Here is a 19,023-nt window from a genome sequence, read left to right as displayed (position 1 = left end):
ATTTATTTTTATTATTTGACAAATCTCACGGATTTAAAAGCTAGTAGAAACAATATTTAAAAATACTGAACAAAAAAGGAAAAAAGGACAAATAAACTGATCCTCTAAAATAAACAATGAGTTGCTTGTTTGTTTTTACCAAAAAAGCTCTTCGGCCTTTTTTACTTTTTGGAAAATTTTGCGTAATTGGAATTGGGCCTTTAGATTTGTTTGGACCGTGTTTTAGATTTTCTTTTGGAACTACGTGGGCCTAGTTGGGTTTTGACTCTTGAGAAATATTTTACTATTTTGGATCAAGTTAACTCGGCTAAAGGGACCTAAGACTAATCTTTATATAGATATGCAATTCGAGCTTTTACTAGAGGTGCACCAAATACCCAGTTCTGGACCCGACCTGGTATTAGATTTCTCTCCGGAGCCGTACCCGAAACCAGTTCCTGACCATACCCGTAACCATGGAAAACCCGGAAAGCCCGGTCAAATACCCGACTATATCCGGAACCGGTTCTTACTCGACCCGGTATTGACTTTTGTTGACCATACCCGAAACCGGTTCCTGAAACTACCCGGTTTATGCCTCTCTAGCGTTGATTAGAATAGACTTTGGGTAATTTAGATTGTAAGTGGGATAAAAGTCTAGGTAATATCCCCGATTTCGATTGTGATGCTCTTTTTTAGTTTTGAGTCGGGAGCCTTAGCGGTGCAATGTTAACAATGGATTCGAGATGGTCAATCTCAAAACGATTTAAAAGGAAGAAGAAATATTCTTTTATCTTCAAACCTTGACTAAATACATGGCTCACTAGTCACGCACACTAAATAATAGGAAAGTGGTGTTTGACTTGGCTTCACTTGTGACTCAATCCAAGAAATGGTTAGGCCTCTTAACTCTGCGTTTTTTGCGTTTATGTCGTATCTCAGCTACCGGGCCGGGTTGATGGGTTTGTCCCTATCTCACCCTTCCCAAACCACGTTATGAGTTAGGTCTAACCTGGCTACTATTCACATCTGTCTCATGTTTTTTGTGAGTTCCATCCAAAACCTAAATACCAAACCATTTGTAGCCTAGTGGCATCCAAGTTTATAATAGTATGTTCCTCCCAAAATGGATGTAGAATTAGATATAAAGTTAGAAGGTGTGTGAGTTACCCTGTAAAAAGAATAAAGAAAAAAAAAATCTAAAACTTAAATCAGAATCTCGCTGAAAATAAAGCATTCAGGATAATTAGAAAACCTTTATAATAATAATAATAATAATTAGATAATAAGTCACACATCACCCTATTACACCACAAAGTTCTTGAAACAAACACTTTAATCCTACAAACAGATTCAGCAATCCGACTTTATGTTAACGAAGGCAAAGATATTCTATCGTAGTAGTTAACCGTACACAAGAACACAACACGATAATACCGTCTTATTACAAAAGCATCAAAAGTTGTCGTCATCCGCATCCACTTCGTGAACGGCTTGAAGTGGACCCTTTCCCAAAACAGAACCCTCGTTTTCAGAAATGCCAGCATCCAAAGGCCAGTTTCCATTTAAACATACTTGCGGTTCTAACTGATTTAACCGCCTGTACTCATCGTCTGACAAACTCCAGTTGAAGATATCAAAGTTCTGCTTTATCCTCTCGGGATTCACACTCGACGGTAGCACACTTGTTCCTCTCTGTAGACCCCACCTCAAAATAACCTACATAAATAAACCTCAATATATCAAGGTAATGTTTGGTATTGAGTTTTAAAGGCGATTATAATAAAACAGGTTGTTGTAAAACTGTAAAAGTACCTGTTCGGGAGTCTTTTTATGTCTGTCGGCTATATCTGCAACGGTCGAGAGCTTAAGCATAGGAGCGTGCACGGATCTTGACCGTCTAAAAGACAAATGTGGTGTTTCAGGTTCATGTTGCTGCTGTTCACTTGATCCATTATCATATAGTGTGAGATTAGAACTAGAAGTCGAAGTTGAAGTTGGTACACCTAATGGTGTGTGAGCAGATACATGGATCGATTTCGATTGACAAAATTTAACAAGCTCATCTTGTCTCCAAAAAGGATGCAACTCCACCTACATAATAGTCACTTCAAGTATTAGCAAACTTATGCAGTGTTTGATGCAATACAAACATGTACAAATCAAACAAGCATAATGATTATAGTTAGGCTTATAAACAAACCGAACGTTGTGGGAAGTTCGTTAATTAATATACCACCATCAACTAAATTTTCCCATTTATTATAATAAACTTGTTCATGAAACAACGAAGTGGACGGGACGAGCATAGGCAGAACCAAACTGACATGTGATGAGCGGATTAAGCACGATATGCTAGACCTGCACAACTCTAGTAACATGATCGGAAATAAGAATTCATGGAGACGTTGGATAAAGTTTATTGGACTTTCAGGGTTTTCTTAGAATTTTCAATTTTCTAAACTTCTAGTTACTTTAGTCTTAGTTGTGTCTTAACACGGTCTTGACGTATAGATTTGTTAAGAGGAGTGTATAGGTACTTCTCAAGGCAGGGGCGGCCCGTGGGCTAGCGAAATGAAGACAGCGCTTTAGGCCCACACTTAGTTAAGGCCTCCAAACAAAAAAATAAACATTATATATAGACTCATTATTAGCACTTTTTTTATTAGCACTCTTTTTTTGTTTTTGTAAAACAATTGTCATAAAAGGGCTACAAAATCTCCTTCCGATTTAGGCCTCCAAAATCGTTGAGCCAGCCCTGTCTCAAGGGGATCTATTACTACTATAGTTTTCTCACAATTTTGTGTTATGAGTAGTATACAACCATTCTTTTAGTACTTTTATTCCTCAAATCATTTGTGTTTGTGGGTGATTACCATCGACGGGACCACATGATCCACATATAGCATAAACAAATGAACTAAGATATGAACAATAAAATCCACACGTTTATGCGTTCATGTTCGGTAGCCCATCCATGTTCGTTCGATTCGTTTACAGGCCTAACTATAATATAAAACAAGAACAAGAACAAAGCACAAACCTGATTTACCGCAGGCACGATTTTTGCAAACTTAAGCACTTCATTAATCTGCTGTATATCAAAATTACTCAACCCGATCGCCCGAACAAGGCCCAACTCAACCAACCGTTCCATCGACTTCCACGTCGTATTCAGCTTACTCCAAATATTCCTATACTCACTACCCGAATTCGCAGGCGGGTCAGTCGCGTCACCGAAAACCGAACTTTCGGGCCTGTGCATCAAATACAGATCCAAATAGTCAACCCCAAGGTTCTTAAGTGAAACCCTAACATGATTCTCAATCTTATTTAACGAATTCATAGTACAATGCAACTTTGATGTCAAAAACAAATCCTCTCTTTTTAATGAACCATTAAAAGCTTGAGCCAATGCTTCACCAACTTCAGCTTCGTTTCCGTACAGATGTGCACAGTCTATGTGCCGGTAACCGGCTTCGATGGCGGTCTTGACGGCTTCCACACAAAACCCACCGCCGCTGTGCCATGTTCCGAGGCCGATGGCCGGAATCTTGGCGCCGGTGTTTAACCGGAAGTGGGTTCTTGATGGGCCGGATTTACCTTTCATTGTAATGGATCAAGATTTGATGTGGGTATTGGAGATCATGAACGGTAGATGCGAATAAATACAAGATTTGGAGTAAACAGGCATAGATAAAGGTGAAGACTTTGACTGATTCAAGAAAGAAGAAGGTGTGCACACCAAGTGTTTGATGAAATGCGGTGGGAAAATGGGTTATGTAGAAAGTGAAAAGAGTTGAAATGAATGACATAGGAAGTACCACCAGAAGCCATCTAAGTGGGGCCCACCGGTCATCAGATTCAGATCCTTCCAAGAAGGTGGAATTGTCAACCAAATGCACCTTGAATTTGGCATCATGTCACACGTATAAGAAAAATTATTTGTATTAACAAGAAAGGGGTCAAGATAAATGGGCGTGGAGATTCCTTTGTTTTTGGTTTGATTTTAAATAATTTGGTACATCTCCCCTCGTGTGAATACAATACTAAGTTTGAGGAGGATCTTCGCTAAACAAACACTTTCTAAATATCACTATCTTATCATATCATATGGATGAAACAGGTTAATTGAGTTATATGATAGTCATACGAACCATATAATAGAAAGAAAATGGTCTTATAGTTTGTATGAGAATCAAATCATACAGGCTCATGTAACATGATACAATTCATATGATAATAACATGCAAGATGGTGTAGGACTAGGGTGTGATTTGTATGTGGACCAAATCACTAAATCATATGGGCTCAAGCAACATTATACAGCTCCTATGATATAGTCATGTAATGTGACATACAAAGTGGCGTAGGGTGTGGTGTCTGCCTAACATGTGTATTTGATTAGTTAGTTGTGTGCTAGGTAGGAAAAATATCAATTTAATATATTAACAGATACATGGCTTTGAATTAACTAGATTGTTAATTACACCATGAGCATTACTATAATGTCTATGAGAAATAACAAAATGTGAGCAAAAATAAAATATCCTTTGACTAGCATGACTAAAATAGTAAGACGGGGGGGGGGGGGGGGGGGGGGGGGGGATTCCAAACCTCCTTATAACTTATATAGGTTATAAGTTGTAACTTATGACTTATACACTCACAATCTTTAAGTTTTCTAAACACCTTATAAGTTATAAGGAGAGAAAATATGTAATCCTAAACCCTCCTTGGGTCTACTTTGAGCAAATATAAAGAACTTTAAAGCTAATACATGTTCATCTTTCAATTGTAATAACATTTTGTAAAAGGTTGCACTTGTATTATTAGGATTCAATGAAGATAAGAATTTTTTGTTGATGATAATAATATGCTTACATTTAGGGGTATCTTGTTTTTTTTTCCATTGATGAAAAGAAGGCATCTGTGGAGTACACGCAGGTCCCCGCGCTGTTGTAGCTAAGCTAAACATCTGTGGAGTACCAAGATGCGTGGACAACCAAGATGCTGACTACCTCCTAAGGGAAGTACACGAAGGCATCTGTGGAGTACACGCAGGTCCCCGCGCTGTTGTAGCTAAGCTAAACAACGCGGGATACTTTTGGCCGGGGATGCATACGGATGCACTGGCATACATCAGAAAATGCAGGTCTTGCCAGCTTTACGCACCCAACACGCACCGCCCGAAGAATGAACTTGTTCCAGTCACTTCTTCATGGCCATTTCAGAAGTGGGCCATCGATGTGACAGGCCCATTTCCTACAGCAGCAGGAAATGTTCAGTTCCTAGTGGTAGCCATCGACTACTTCACCAAGTGGATAGAAGCAAAACCTTTAGCCCAAACAACCGCGAAACATATCAAAAAATTTATTTGGGAATTTATTATTTGTCGTTTTGGACTTCCACAGAATTTGGTGAGCGATAACGGCACCAACTTTGCTGACAAGAAGCTACAACAGTGGCTGAAAGAACTTCAAATCACCCACACATTTACCTCAGTGGCACACCCGCAAGGTAATGGTGAGGTGGAAAGAGCAAATAAGAGCATCGTCGAAGGCATAAAGAAAAGACTCTTGGAACACAGATCCGGCTGGGTGGACGAGCTTCCGCACGTCCTTTGGGCAAACAGAACGCTGAAGAAGGCCAGTACGGGAGAAACCCCGTTCAGTCTCACTTATGGCACTGAAGCCATGGTCCCGGTCGAAATTGGTTTACCCTCACCAAGGGTCTTGATTCAGCCAGAAGACAATGATGCGGAAAGACGGTTGGACCTTATGCTAACCGAGGAACGCAGAGACTTAGCCGCAGTGCGTGAAGAGAACTACAAGCGACAAATGCAAAAGTACTACAACACGCGGGTAAAACTCTGCAACTTCAATGTAGGAGACTACATACTGCGTAACAACGAGGCTTCGAACCAAGAACGCCCAGGAAAGCTGGCCCCGGTCTGGGAAGGGCCATACATTATCAAAGAAGTCCTGGGAAAGGGCGCATACCGGCTCGAAAGGCTCGATGGCACTCCCATCCCAAGAACATGGAACGGAGCTCAATTACGCAAATGTTATATGTAGATCAATTCCAAACTTGTAAAGAAAAGGCCTAGAGCCACTTCTAATGGAAATGATTCTCCTTTCACAATGTGTTGATAGCCTTACCTTTATACTTATGAACTTCCCACACTGGTGCCGGTATTCACCGCATAAATGGGGGAAGAAGTAAGTCGTTACGTGTGGAAGGCGGCAAAACCCGCATAAACACAACGCTAAAAATAAGGAAAACCTACACGCAGGTCAGATGTAAGTAAAGTTTAGCCATCCTTGTAAGTGCAAGTGACGGTCTTACCCGCACAATCATGAGCAAGGAAGCAAAACTTCAACCTATCTACCACGTTCAAAGGTTAACTTATCCTAAACACTTAGAAATTTCAAAAAAGGATGAGGAAAACCTACACGCAGGTCAGATATGGGTAAAGTTTAGCCATCCTACTAAGTGCAAGTGACGGTCCTACCCGCACAATCACGAAAGAGGAAGCAAAACTTCACACCTATTATCTACCACGCTCAAAGGTTAACTTATCCTCAGAAAAGATGAGGAAAACTTCCACGCAGGTCAGATATAAGTAAAGTTAAGCCATCCTACTAAGTGTAAGTGACGGTCATACCCGCACAATCATGAAAGAGGAAGCGAAACAAACTTATAATTTACCACGTTAAAAAGTTAACTTATCTAAGTACTAAAGAAATTACTAAGTTAGATCAAAACATGCGTAAAATAAACAAGGCAAAGAACAAACACAATCTTTATTTCATCAAATTCAAAAATTACAAAGCTACACAAAAGCAAAAATCTATGCTAATGGTGGAAAGGGATCTTCAGAATCAAGCTTCAGGACCACTTCCACTTGGACCCGCTCCATCAGTAGAGCGTGGTGGTTCAAGGAAGGCTTTAAGAATAGCTAGCCCATCATCAGCAGCAGCGACTTCGTTCACCTTCTCCACCACAGGATGCGAGAAGGCGGCATACTGGTTCACTGCTTGGTCGTAAATAGCTTCGGTATCCACATCGTACAAAGGGAAGTTGGAAGGCGGGATGCCTTTCTCAACGAACCCTAGACCAAGCAGGAAGCCGGCCTTTTCCCCATCCTCATGAGAAGCGTTGAGGGCTGCGCTCATAGCATCGTCATAAGACGTCTCTGAGAAGACCCGATGCACAACCTACAAAGAAAAAATACAAGTATCAGAACCTTTTCTATTTATAAAGAAAAGCGTGAAGACATGAAGCTAGACTTACCCGAGACAACGCTTCTCGAAGAAGCCATTCCTTGGCAACCAGAGCTTCTTGGAGGGCGGCTTGAGCTTGGGTACAGGCGCGTTAGGCTTCACTTTTATTAAGGTTGGCAAGCAACACTTCCTTTGCAGCAGCCTCTTCGACGCCCTTTAGCTTCCGCTCAGTGTGGTCAAGCACGCCCCTCTGGTCCAGGATCTCTTGAAGCTTCTTCGCGTCCTCCATCGCCAAAGCATCATGAGCCTGCTGGAGAGCCTCTAATTTGGCTTTAAGCTCTTCATTCTCCACGCGTAGAGGCTCGACAACAGCTTCAGCCTTGGTGGCCCTTTCAGTCGCGTTCCTAGCAGTCTCCTTAGCCAGCCGAAGCTGTTCATTAACAGCTTGGGCAGCCTTGGAGCGAGCCTCGAGACGGGCCTGAACCTCGACTTCAAGGGCCTTGAACGCCTTCTCCTTCTCCGCCGCCGCGGCGGAAAGCCTCCTATTCTCCTCCCGGACAGCCCGCGCCTGAGCTACTTCCTGAAGGCGAGCTGCTTTTAACTTGTCGTTTTCACGACAAAGCAGCTCGACGCGCGGCTGCATCCGGGCTAGGAGAACCCGAAGCTCATTGCTTAGCCTACCCTCCTGGTAGCTAGCCATGGCTTCCTCCAACGCACCACTAGGAGCAGCGTGACGAGCCCACTCCACGCACTCCACAGGGGTGCGAAGGGTTGTTCCTCGGCGAATGTTCCATCGTGGAACATACACTTCATTGGAATCCGACACTGCAAAAAACATAAAGCAGTTAGGAAAAGATGATAAAGAAAAAATATATATAAATGGGCCAAAAGAACCCTACGCACCTGTAGGGTCAATTACAGGCCGATAGCCGCCGAACCCATCACCTGAACCCAACGGAAATCCATCCAAGAGGTCAGGCAGATGGGAAGGTGGCAGAGATTGGCGAGAAGCCCCATGCGTACCTGATGGATCGGTCGTCGTGGCCGATGGCGGGGGCATGGTAGCAGCCGCCGCGGTCGCCACCGCGGAATCCGCAGCAAAAGTTACCGCCGGTCGGTGAAAGATGCTGTAAAAATAGCACTCACAGCCGGCGGTGACGTCATCACAACTGGAACAGTCGGCTCAACGGAGTGAACAACTGAACCAGTGGAAGCAGGCGCAGGCGCAGCCGCCTGGGTCGTCGCCTCAGGTAGGCTGACAGGGCCTACCATCATTGGCGGGGAGGTACTCCTCTGCGCTCCACCCTGGAATGCGTCAACATCCACGCCTGCACAAAGAAAAGTGTTAAATGATATTAAGCTATGAAGATTAAAGCTAAAGGAAATTTGTACTTACGGGTCTTCTTGAGCCTGAAAGTACGGACGGGCGGGGATGAACCCGATGGAGCAGGCCTCTTCACGCCGGTCACCGTTGTTATCCTGGGCTCTTCGGTGACAGTTGTCACAGCCTCCGGAATGGTGATCTTGTCACCACCGGGATTCCCCGCCACCTCTTCACTCTCGGTCTCCGAGTCAGACCGAGGCGCTGGATCGGCTGTGGAGGCCACCTTCTCCTTCCCCTTCCCGCCGGCAGCCTTCTTCTTCCGCACCAACGGAGGACCATCTGCGGATTCCTCATCAGAACATACGATTAGAGGAATTCCAGCAGAGGTTTCAACATTGAGGGGTCGAGGGTCGAAGAGCGCCTTACCTGGCCGACGGGCGCTAAGGATCTCATGGCCTAGCGGATAGACCTCCACGAACCGATCCGCCGTTTGTTCTAGGATGGGCAACTCGTTCTCATCTAGAGCGCGAGTACCCATCCGTGCGGGACCGTCAGCCTCCCGCGGGTTCAGGAGCGACTGCAAGTCGTTCCCCTCTGAAATAAACAGGAAAGAAGTTAGAAGAAATTCAAAATCAACAAAAGGGAAAAAGGCATACCGTAAGGAACAGAGTTCGAACCGTATTCGAGGACGATCGGAATCTTGCGCGCATCAGCCTCCTTCCACACCCGGCTCATCCCCAGCATCACCATCCCGGACTCCGCAAACCGGTAAACCGGAGATTGGACCCGAGATATCTTCGCAAACCATTCCGCCTCCTGGTAGCTGGAGGCGTGAAGGCTGGGAAATGCTTGCCCGTTCTTGAATTTCATGGCAATGGGGATGGCGCGAGCGGATATGAAAAAGAACTCCCGCTTCCACGAGCGAAGACTGCGCTCGGTCGCGCAGATCTTTAAACCCTTAATCCGGGTTGTCAACGTGTACCACCCCTGGATGCACCTCCAAGTGTAGAAGGTCATCAGGCGGTCAACATAGGGCTCAATGCCCAGTATCCGGCACACCCACTCAAAGTGGCGAATCTTAGCGATCGCCATGGGGTGCAACTCGGTCAAATGAACACCGTGCCTCTCAAGGACACGGTAAACAAACTTTGTCAATGGGAACCTAAGATTCCCATAGACAAAGAATGCAGCATAAACCCCGACCTTGCCTCTGGGGGCATCGTACACCGTCTGGTGGGGTTCAGGAAACTCAGGCTCGAGAGACTCGAGCATGAACTTCCTGACGACGTACCGATACAGGTCGCCAGGCAGAGCACACTGGCACTCGCCAGCAGTACTCTTATCATCAGCCGTAGATTCGAGATCACGAGACATCTTGTAAAAGAAGAAGAAAACGATTTCGGGAGAATGCTTGCCTGAAAAGGTTAGTATTCGCCGGAAATCGCAAAGAAGATGAAGAGAAGAGTGAAAGTGTGGATTACAAAGAACCCTCTCCCCCTTTATATACTAATCGCAATTAATGCGATGAAATTAATGCGGAAGAGAGAGAAAACGAAGGTGCAATGAAACTATGACACGTGGCAAAAAGCAAGCTGGCAACAGCTGTTGACAGGACGCATACCATTAATTTCGCGGCCACGCGCCCGAAAAATCGCGCCCACGCGCCTGAAAAAGCGTCTGGAATGACCATGTACTGTCACGTCACCATAACTTCCTGCACGTCCTGACACAGTCAGAAGAAACCGTCGCACGACGTTTCAGAGGTTTGGACTGTTCTTATCCTTTCACCAACTCTTCGAATTTCAAAATTCAAAATTCAAAAAGATTCAAAAGTAAGCGGGAAAATACCCCTTACCTTGGCAACCAAGTAACCGTAAGACGGATGCGGGTACAGTGTTAAGGCAAAACCCTTCACATACCTAGCACCCGCAGGGAATTGAAGCCAAGAATAACTTGGCAACCAAGTAACCGTCAGACGGATGCGGGTACAGTGTCAAGGCAAAACCCTTCACATACTTAGCACCCGCAGGGAATTGACGCCAGGAATACCTTGGAAGTAAAGTAACCGTAAGACGAGTGCGGGTACAGTGTCAAGGCAAAACCCTTCACGTACTTAGCACTCTGCAGGGAATTCAAACCAAGATGGATCTTCTGGGCCATGCTTGCGGAAACGTGAATAACATCCCCGCACGACGGGAACGTCGAGAACTATATTGTTTGAAACTCCAAGATGGAATTGGTGGTTTTAGCATAATTGATCACTATGTTGAAAACTACCAAGACCCCATGGAGAATCCACACAAGTGGGACTCAACGCTCCTGACGTGCGAGAAGGTTACAAACCTACCCGCTTCACACCCAAAGATCAAGCAGAAAAGTCGGGAATTTCTGCGTGACATCAGGAAAACCGCGGGATGAATCACCACGGAAAACCGAAAAACTAAACCCTTTTCAAAACCCCTTGCTAAGTCCAAAAGTTCACCTCACTTATTAATAATTCATGAGAAGAACATTGGACTGGGGGGACTTGAAGAGGTAGGTCCCAGCAGAGCCCAGTTGGACCCGCAAGACTCACCTTGAACAGGGACGTCTGCGCAATGACCAACTGCTCCAGCAGGACCCACCATGCTCAAAGAACATTACGCGCAGTACGCCAGCTGTACCCGCAGGGAAAGCCTCCCAATGGTGAAGTACCCCGCCTGTTCCCGCAGCTGCGGATACAAGCCATCAGGGAAGGCTACCCGCACTAACAGCAAGGCTACACGCACAAGGCATTCGTTACTTCAGTAGTCACATGAAGGAATGAGCAAGGCGGGAACACTCCCGCCTAAATGAGCCAGTCCGTATGCTTCTGGAAGGTCTTTCGTACTATACCTACTAAGGTATGGGCGGAACAGACAATTTGACCAGAGCAGCCCATGAACTAATCACAGGGTGACAGCTCACCAACAACAATACGAGGAGGAGCACCCTCTAGTACTGTTTGTCACTATTAGCCGCTGCCTACTCACCAACCCTTACGATGGGACGTGCGCAGCCTACAGTTGGTGGAACAGTGCGTAGCCGGCAGTAAAGGAACAGTATACAGCCGACCTTATTACTGTTGGCCGTAACCTATCCACCAACCAGCATGGCCTGTGCGTAGTCCACTGTTGGTAGAACAGGAATACTATTCAGCCGGCTGTACCTGCTTGGAAACCTACCTTCGGCTATAAATACTCCAACACCTTGGAATGGTAAGGACATCATCTGATATCTCAATCTTATCTAGCAATCTCTTAATATACACTTATATTCAGAGCAATCTAGTCTGATTCTCACGCCGGAGGGTGGTCACAAGGAGGAACCCCCCCTTCTCAGTGACGAGCTTACGGTGTCTGTTTTGCAGGTCCCCTGAAGAACAACCTTCTCTGCTGGACCTCATCCTCGTGGGAAACATTACTTAACCCCCAGATTATCTATAATCTGCCTGTGGGTTCACTTAGTGTTTCTTCAATTGATGAAAAGATTGCTGAGATAGATGAGCATAGTTCGGATAAATTAACAGAGTGAGGTTCCATTTATTGTTGGTTTAAGATTGTATGGGTTACCCTCCAGAAAGAGCATCTAACACTATGATCAAAGCACCGCTACGAGAGAGACTAGAGGAGCATCTACTTTTACTAGAGTCAAAGAGATAATCGGACAATAGACAACAGTTGGAAAAGGACAGTTCTCTCGTGCTCTGTCACACCCCGACCAATGAAGGCAGAAACGTCGAGGCGCAACCTGATTGCTCATTGCACAACGACACTATAAAGTTACAATATTTAAACAACTCATTTAAATCCATATTATATAAATAACACAACGATTGTTCATACAAAATGCCAAATAGATAGATAAACAAATAACTTGTTCTTTCATTTTCTAATATCCTAAAGCCAAGATGATAAGTTTCTTCAAGTAATCCAATCAAGCTAACATCAAACCTGTAACATTGCATAAAATAGAGTTTGTCAACACTAAGGTTGGTGAGCAATTTTGTTGGTGCATTTTGTGACCGTCGCTATGCAATTCTGATCAGCGGAAACGATGTACGAAGTTAGGACAACTTCGCCATAGGCGAAGTTGTAACAACTTCTGCCATAGGCGAAGTTAGAACAACTTCGCCTTAGGCGAAGTTGTAACAACTTCGCCTACAGGCCCAAGCCCGTGAAGTTGTTTATCTATATATATGTGTGTCTTGTTTAGGCGAAGTTGTAACAACTTCGCCTACAGGCCCAAGCCCGTGAAGTTGTTTATCTATATATATGTGTGTCTTGTTTAGGTTTGGAGTATCCAGAAAATTAGAGTGTTTTGTGATCAGTTTAATTGTCTAGAGAGAAACAGAGAGGGAGAGTCGTGTGGGACGACCCGAGGTAGAGCTCACCTCGGGTCGGCCGTGTTTCTGTTTATGTTGGTATGTAACGTGTCTGGTTATTATATAAAAGATCTGCAGATGTGTTTATCCCGTTCGTGTGTTTGTTCGTGTATGTGTTTGTGTGTAATCGTGTTCTTCGTCTTCTACACCAATAAACGAGTCTAGGAGGATTCCGCACTCCTAGACCTCGTGCGGATCTCGTATCGATCGGCGACGCCCCGCGGGGACTTACAAGTGGTATCAGAGCCTTAGGCTCTTATGCTATGGTTCGAGATCTGCGTTTTGGTGTTTCTGGCACGTTTCTGATGCGTTTCTGGCCGAACAGCCGCCGCAGGCGAAGTTATGGGGTTCAGGCGAAGTTGTCGCTTAAATTTTAGGGTTTAGGCGAAGTTAGCCGCCAGGCGAAGTTATAGCCAGACGAAGTTATGGACAGGCGAAGTTGACTTTAGGCGAAGTTAACGAGAAAAAAAAAAGAGTGTTTTGGAGTTTTCGTCTGTATGGCCAGGTGTACACGATTATTGTGAGACCGAAGACGTTGTTCCGTCAACGAGTGAAACTTGTTATCTCTTGGTCTTACGTGTGAACAAATACGTGTCAACTCTGGATATGGAGTTGAGTTTGTGAATGGGATATTGATTGAAACTGGATATTGACACATATTTGGGTGTTTGTGGGCAATGAAATTGTTGTTGTTCGAGGTTGACCAACTGAAGAAAGTCAAATTGAACTGAAGGTTTTCGTCATTACTGGATTGCGGTCAGAGCATATTATTTATGTTATTTTCAAGGCGTTCGAGAATTGGATCCTGAAACGTGATGCTTATTTATTAAAGTGAAAATTCTGGAACAAGTTGGATTTAATCGGGAATTAAAGTGTTTATGTTCTTGATCATTATCCCTGGTGATTAAAGATGCTTCGGATTAATTAATGGTCATGTGTGTTAGATTCTGTCAAGGTGGTTTTGTGATGAAATTGATCACTTGATGTTGAGTAGTTGAAGATTAAACCTTATCGTATGCCGACGTGTTGGTGAAGTTGTGGAGGGAGCCCAACTTCACGTGTTGTGAAGTCAGAAGGACTCACGTGATTGGTTGAGATGATCAATTAGGCACGGGGATGCATGCATTTCAAAGACCTCAATCTATATAGTCGGAGAAGCTTACACTGAAGGGGAGATCTGATATGGAAGACGCTGGGTGATTGGTAGATTTGGGAAGCTACAAGACAGTTTCAGGCACGGCTGGTTGAAGGGCAAACAGAAGATCATCAGTTAAGAGGGAATCTGTTGGTGCATGTTTTGTAACAGATGATCTTTTATGTTTGTTAGAATTGAGAGCAACGGTCAAAGGGGAGTCTGTTGGTGCATTTTGTGACCGTCGCTATGCAATTCTGATCAGCGGAAACGATGTACGAAGTTATGACAACTTCGCCATAGGCGAAGTTAGAACAACTTCGCCTTAGGCGAAGTTGTAACAACTTCGCCTACAGGCCCAAGCCCGTGAAGTTGTTTATCTATATATATGTGTGTCTTGTTTAGGTTTGGAGTATCCAGAAAATTAGAGTGTTTTGTGATCAGTTTAATTGTCTAGAGAGAAACAGAGAGGGAGAGTCGTGTGGGACGACCCGAGGTAGAGCTCACCTCGGGTCGGCCGTGTTTCTGTTTATGTTGGTATGTAACGTGTCTGGTTATTATATAAAAGATCTGCAGATGTGTTTATCCCGTTCGTGTGTTTGTTCGTGTATGTGTTTGTGTGTAATCGTGTTCTTCGTCTTCTACACCAATAAACGAGTCTAGGAGGATTCCGCACTCCTAGACCTCGTGCGGATCTCGTATCGATCGGCGACGCCCCGCGGGGACTTACAAATTTTCATAGTTTTGGACAATAAGTATATAGTATGAAATCCACAACTAGTATATGAAAACAATAAATAATAGTAACAATTTAGATAATAAAACCGTCAATAAGAATACATTGACGAACCGTCAATAAGAATACATTAACAACAATAATGAAATCGTCAATAAGAATACATTGACGACACCTTTCTATATGGGGATACCATATATACTCGGAATTAACGTATGATCATACTTTGATGAGGCTACTCGCCTTAACATTCAAGAGGCTACCCGCCTTAGCATTCAAGAATTTGCACATAATCATGTAAAGCATATAAAACCAAATCGAGCATTTATTTAAGTAAACATATACAATAAGTGTTGTGGTTTAAGACTCAAGTATAAATCATTTGAATTTAAATAAGTATGCAATGCCACCCCCAAAACGAAAGATGGAAAATGGGGGATGAAAAAGTACCCACCTTAACAAGTAACTTGAAAGATAGTGTCGTGAATAATCAGAGAGATCGGTTTAACGAGCAAGACCTGTATTAAACGGGTCTTGTGTTAGTAGGTAGTCTTGGAAGGGTTTAAAATAAAATACATGACAAATAAAGTAAATAAATAAAGTTTAAGATTTAAAATGTAAATATTTGAGAAATTAAATAAACGAGTTTTGTAAAATAAGTTTACTCAAAACCGGGTCTCGGTATTCTATTCATTTTTTTTTCTTTTTTTTTTACTCAACCTATGTTAAGTAATAATGTGGGTTAAAATGCAATATTGCAAAACCCTTGGTTATAAGAATACCAAAACGAGGTTTAAACGAGTGTTCGGGTTTGTCGGTTCGAGACTTGATAATTGACCAAGCTCAAAGTTAACTTCCCAAAATAATAAATGTTATGAGATAACTCCATAAAAATCTAAATAGACTTAACCAAGTATGTGGTTCTATTATGAAGAACCTTAACATTCGTTAAGCGAGTATACGACTTTATCGGTCCGAACTTGTTATAAGATCAAGTTGGTTACCGACATGCCAAGTATGTTTAGAAATTAACTAAAATTGATTTAAAATATAATCTTGAAGAAGAATATAAGTTTTGGTGGCTAAAAACACACTTGTGTGTCTTAAGCGAGTGAACTCGGTTTAGTTCGGTTTTTTTGGTTCGGTCCTTGACTCGGAATAAGACCGAGGATGGTTACCACATACCTAATTACCATGGAACTTGTAAAAATAACTTATAAATAATAATACTCAAGTTTTACATTCAAAAAGTTAACAATAAAGCTTTTAAAAACAAAAGTTCGGTTTTTGGTTTGGTTCTCAACTCGGGATGAAACCGAGGCTAGTCACCACATACCCAATACCATGGAACTTGAAAAATATGAACAATAAACTGAAATATGCAGAAATTAAGCAAGTATAACATGTTATATGGTTAGATTTGTTAAATATATAAACAAGGACTACAAAGTTCTCCATGTAACCTTGCCTTACAAGCCCGACATTTCAACTGGCTGAGACCGGAGAAATGAAAGACCGAAGGTAAACAAGGAGCGTATATTATATATATGTTGTAACATCAAGCTTTAAGTATTGAGAAGTTAGTTAAAATGAAAGATTAACTTATGAAGAACAACCTTAGAATTCAAGAATTTGAGAGAGAAATGAGGAAATGAGCAAGCACAAATGAAGAAGATGGGTGTGTATATATAGGGTAAGTTGAATGGGTCTTTCATAAAGGGTGTTGCATGAAAATGGGTTGGTTATAGACCCAAGAAAGCACAAACTACAAATGGGTCCTTTAAGTCTCCATTTTGGTAGTTTGTCCCTGGAGTTCGTTTTGAGCGTTTTTGGGGCATTTTAAGAACAGAAAAGGGTGTTTTTTTAGATCCAACAACTATAAAACAAATATATAACATAAAATTCATCATTTTGATAATATCGAAAGGTTCGGGATACAAAACGGGTCGTGTTTACATTAAGAATACAAGTATAAAATAACCCAAAATTGACAAGTGTCACATGCTCAGCCATTAGAAACAATAGTACGACCATAATTATGTGTTTCTAGCATCACTCTCATATTACTCTCAAATATCGTTCATACATTTACCCATTAGAGTTAATCTTAGTCCAATAATCAATACGGTTAAACAAAGACAACCAATCAAGTCAAGGGATCGACAACATCAACATCGGTAACAATGGGCATGTAAAGTAGCCCGAAAATCGGCATTCTCTTTATTTTGTTTCTTCACCTCGGCTGATGATCCTTGAGTTCGTAGTACCTGTCCTTCTAACTTCTTAATCTCTGTCAACGCTCCCACGCATTGGAGAAATCATGATCACTCAGCTGACAAGCATGGTTGGTATCGAAAGGCAACCCAACATTGTATAAGAAAAGCTTAGCATAATCAGCACAGGATACAGTGTCAGCCCCAGTCAAGCTCCAGTCAGGAATGTACTTCTCGTTGCTTCGACAACCCACCACCACTTTAGAACGAGCACAACGCGCAGACTCATCACCTACCTAATCCACTTTCTCTGCATCTACATAAGTAAAATAGTCACATTAAAACGCTTCGACAAATTATCAAATATGCAAAAAGAGGAAAATAATTACCTGCGACAACCTTGGGCTGGAGCATCGGTAGTGGCAAGCAAATGTTTCTTAGAACGAGTGACTTTCTTAGCCACTTAAGATTGAAAAGCATAACATTTACCAGCAAACTCTGAAAAACTATTTTTCCTCTTAACAACGGAATCACCCGAGGTAATAATGTTTGGGTCATCTGTGGAGGGTCCAGATTCAAATAAGTTAGTCACCTGATCAGTGGGAGAGAACCGATCACCGGATAGATACATTCCGGATGGGAGGAGGTTAGGGGTGTTCAAAAAAATCCGAATCGGAAACCAAATCCGAAATATCCAAAAATATGAATCCGAACTATCCGAAAATCCGAATATCCAAAATTTCGGATATCCGAATCTCGGATATACGAATTTTCGGATTCGGATACTTATTTTGAAAATTTTCTAATAGTTTGGGTATCCGATATCCGAAAGTTTAAATTTAGATATTAATTATTATTTATTATCTTCATACATGTATCATTTTACAAACCCTATTATTCTCATTCGCCATTTATGGAGTCTGTATACTCCCCTATTTCTTTGACCACCACCACACACCATGTAACATCTCGGGTTTTTATCGTATTTGTTTATCATTGTTTGAACGTTATTCGGATCCTAATCTTTATTAAGAATCTGCACTTATAAGTTACCAAGTTTTATCTTATTCACTTTTAGCCCTTCATGTTCATTCACTGTTTAAATACTAAACTATATCCTAAAAAGTTCATAAAATGATCAAAAACTAAACTATAGGGACCATTTGTGTCAACGGCTGAAACCACCCACCTCTGGTGGCCGGAGTGCGACGTGGTGGGATATCTGGTCAGTTTTGTAACTTGATTTCGTTTCTTAACTTGTTTAAGGTATAAAATCACTTTTTTAGGCACATTAGAGAGAATTAAGGACCAAGAAATCTTAATGTAACTGAAATACATATTATAATTCGTTTAAACACCAAGATCAAATCTTTTGATTATATTCAGTGATTTCATCATTAAAAACATATATTCTTTCTTAATCGAGCTTAAAGCCCATATTTAGTTCGTTTTTGCTATTTCTATATATACAAGTCCCATTCATCTGCCACAAAACATTACACAAACCCTAAAGAACATACTCTAGCCGTCCTACCTTCTGCTCAGCTCGAATCCTCTCGGTTTTTGGTGTTTTGTTGAAGAACCGTTCATAACCGGTTGACTTTGCAAGTCTAAGGATCTTTGACTCGTTATATCTCGTTGTTCGTTCACATTCCGGGTTCTGATCGGTTATCTCATTTGATGCGTATTGGACGACTCGATTATCCGTTGACTCATTTATTCTTAATTATACTCACTTGCCTTTAAACTAAGGTGAGTTTTATCATTCCCCTATTTTACTCAGTTTTCTAAAATGTTTTTGGGACATATGCGTATATCATACTATATATATACATATATATCAAAAAATAGCAAACGTGTAATTGTGTGTGATTAATCAAATATACTTGTTATGTGCTTATTTGTCTTTGTATGCAATCATTTGACATATCCCCTTGGAGAGGGTTCTCATTATTGACCACCGCCCGATTTACTTTGCAACGGTCTTAATTCTCATTATTTGCTCATGGTT

General features: G+C 42.3%; 1 protein-coding gene across 1 annotated transcript; it reads right to left on the bottom strand.

The window, feature by feature from the left end:
• Window positions 1-1,263: 1,263 nt before the first annotated feature.
• On the bottom strand, window positions 1,264-3,669 carry LOC143564508 (aldo-keto reductase family 4 member C10-like). Its single transcript, XM_077051765.1, has 3 exons — window positions 3,023-3,669; window positions 1,795-2,073; window positions 1,264-1,698 (listed from the first exon to the last, which is right to left on the bottom strand). The coding sequence occupies exons 1-3, from the start codon at window positions 3,587-3,589 to the stop codon at window positions 1,435-1,437; spliced, it is 1,110 nt and encodes a 369-aa protein (XP_076907880.1). The 5' UTR covers window positions 3,590-3,669; the 3' UTR covers window positions 1,264-1,434.
• Between the last annotated feature and the right edge of the window lie 15,354 nt (window positions 3,670-19,023).

This window comes from Bidens hawaiensis, unplaced genomic scaffold (assembly GCF_021521415.1).
Source record: "Bidens hawaiensis isolate Kalapana, Puna unplaced genomic scaffold, B.hawaiensis_p1.1 tig00022011_1, whole genome shotgun sequence".
Taxonomy (NCBI): Eukaryota; Viridiplantae; Streptophyta; class Magnoliopsida; order Asterales; family Asteraceae; genus Bidens; species Bidens hawaiensis.
The sequence above is the reverse complement of the archived record's forward strand: the minus strand, read 5'-3'. Positions and strand labels throughout refer to the sequence as shown.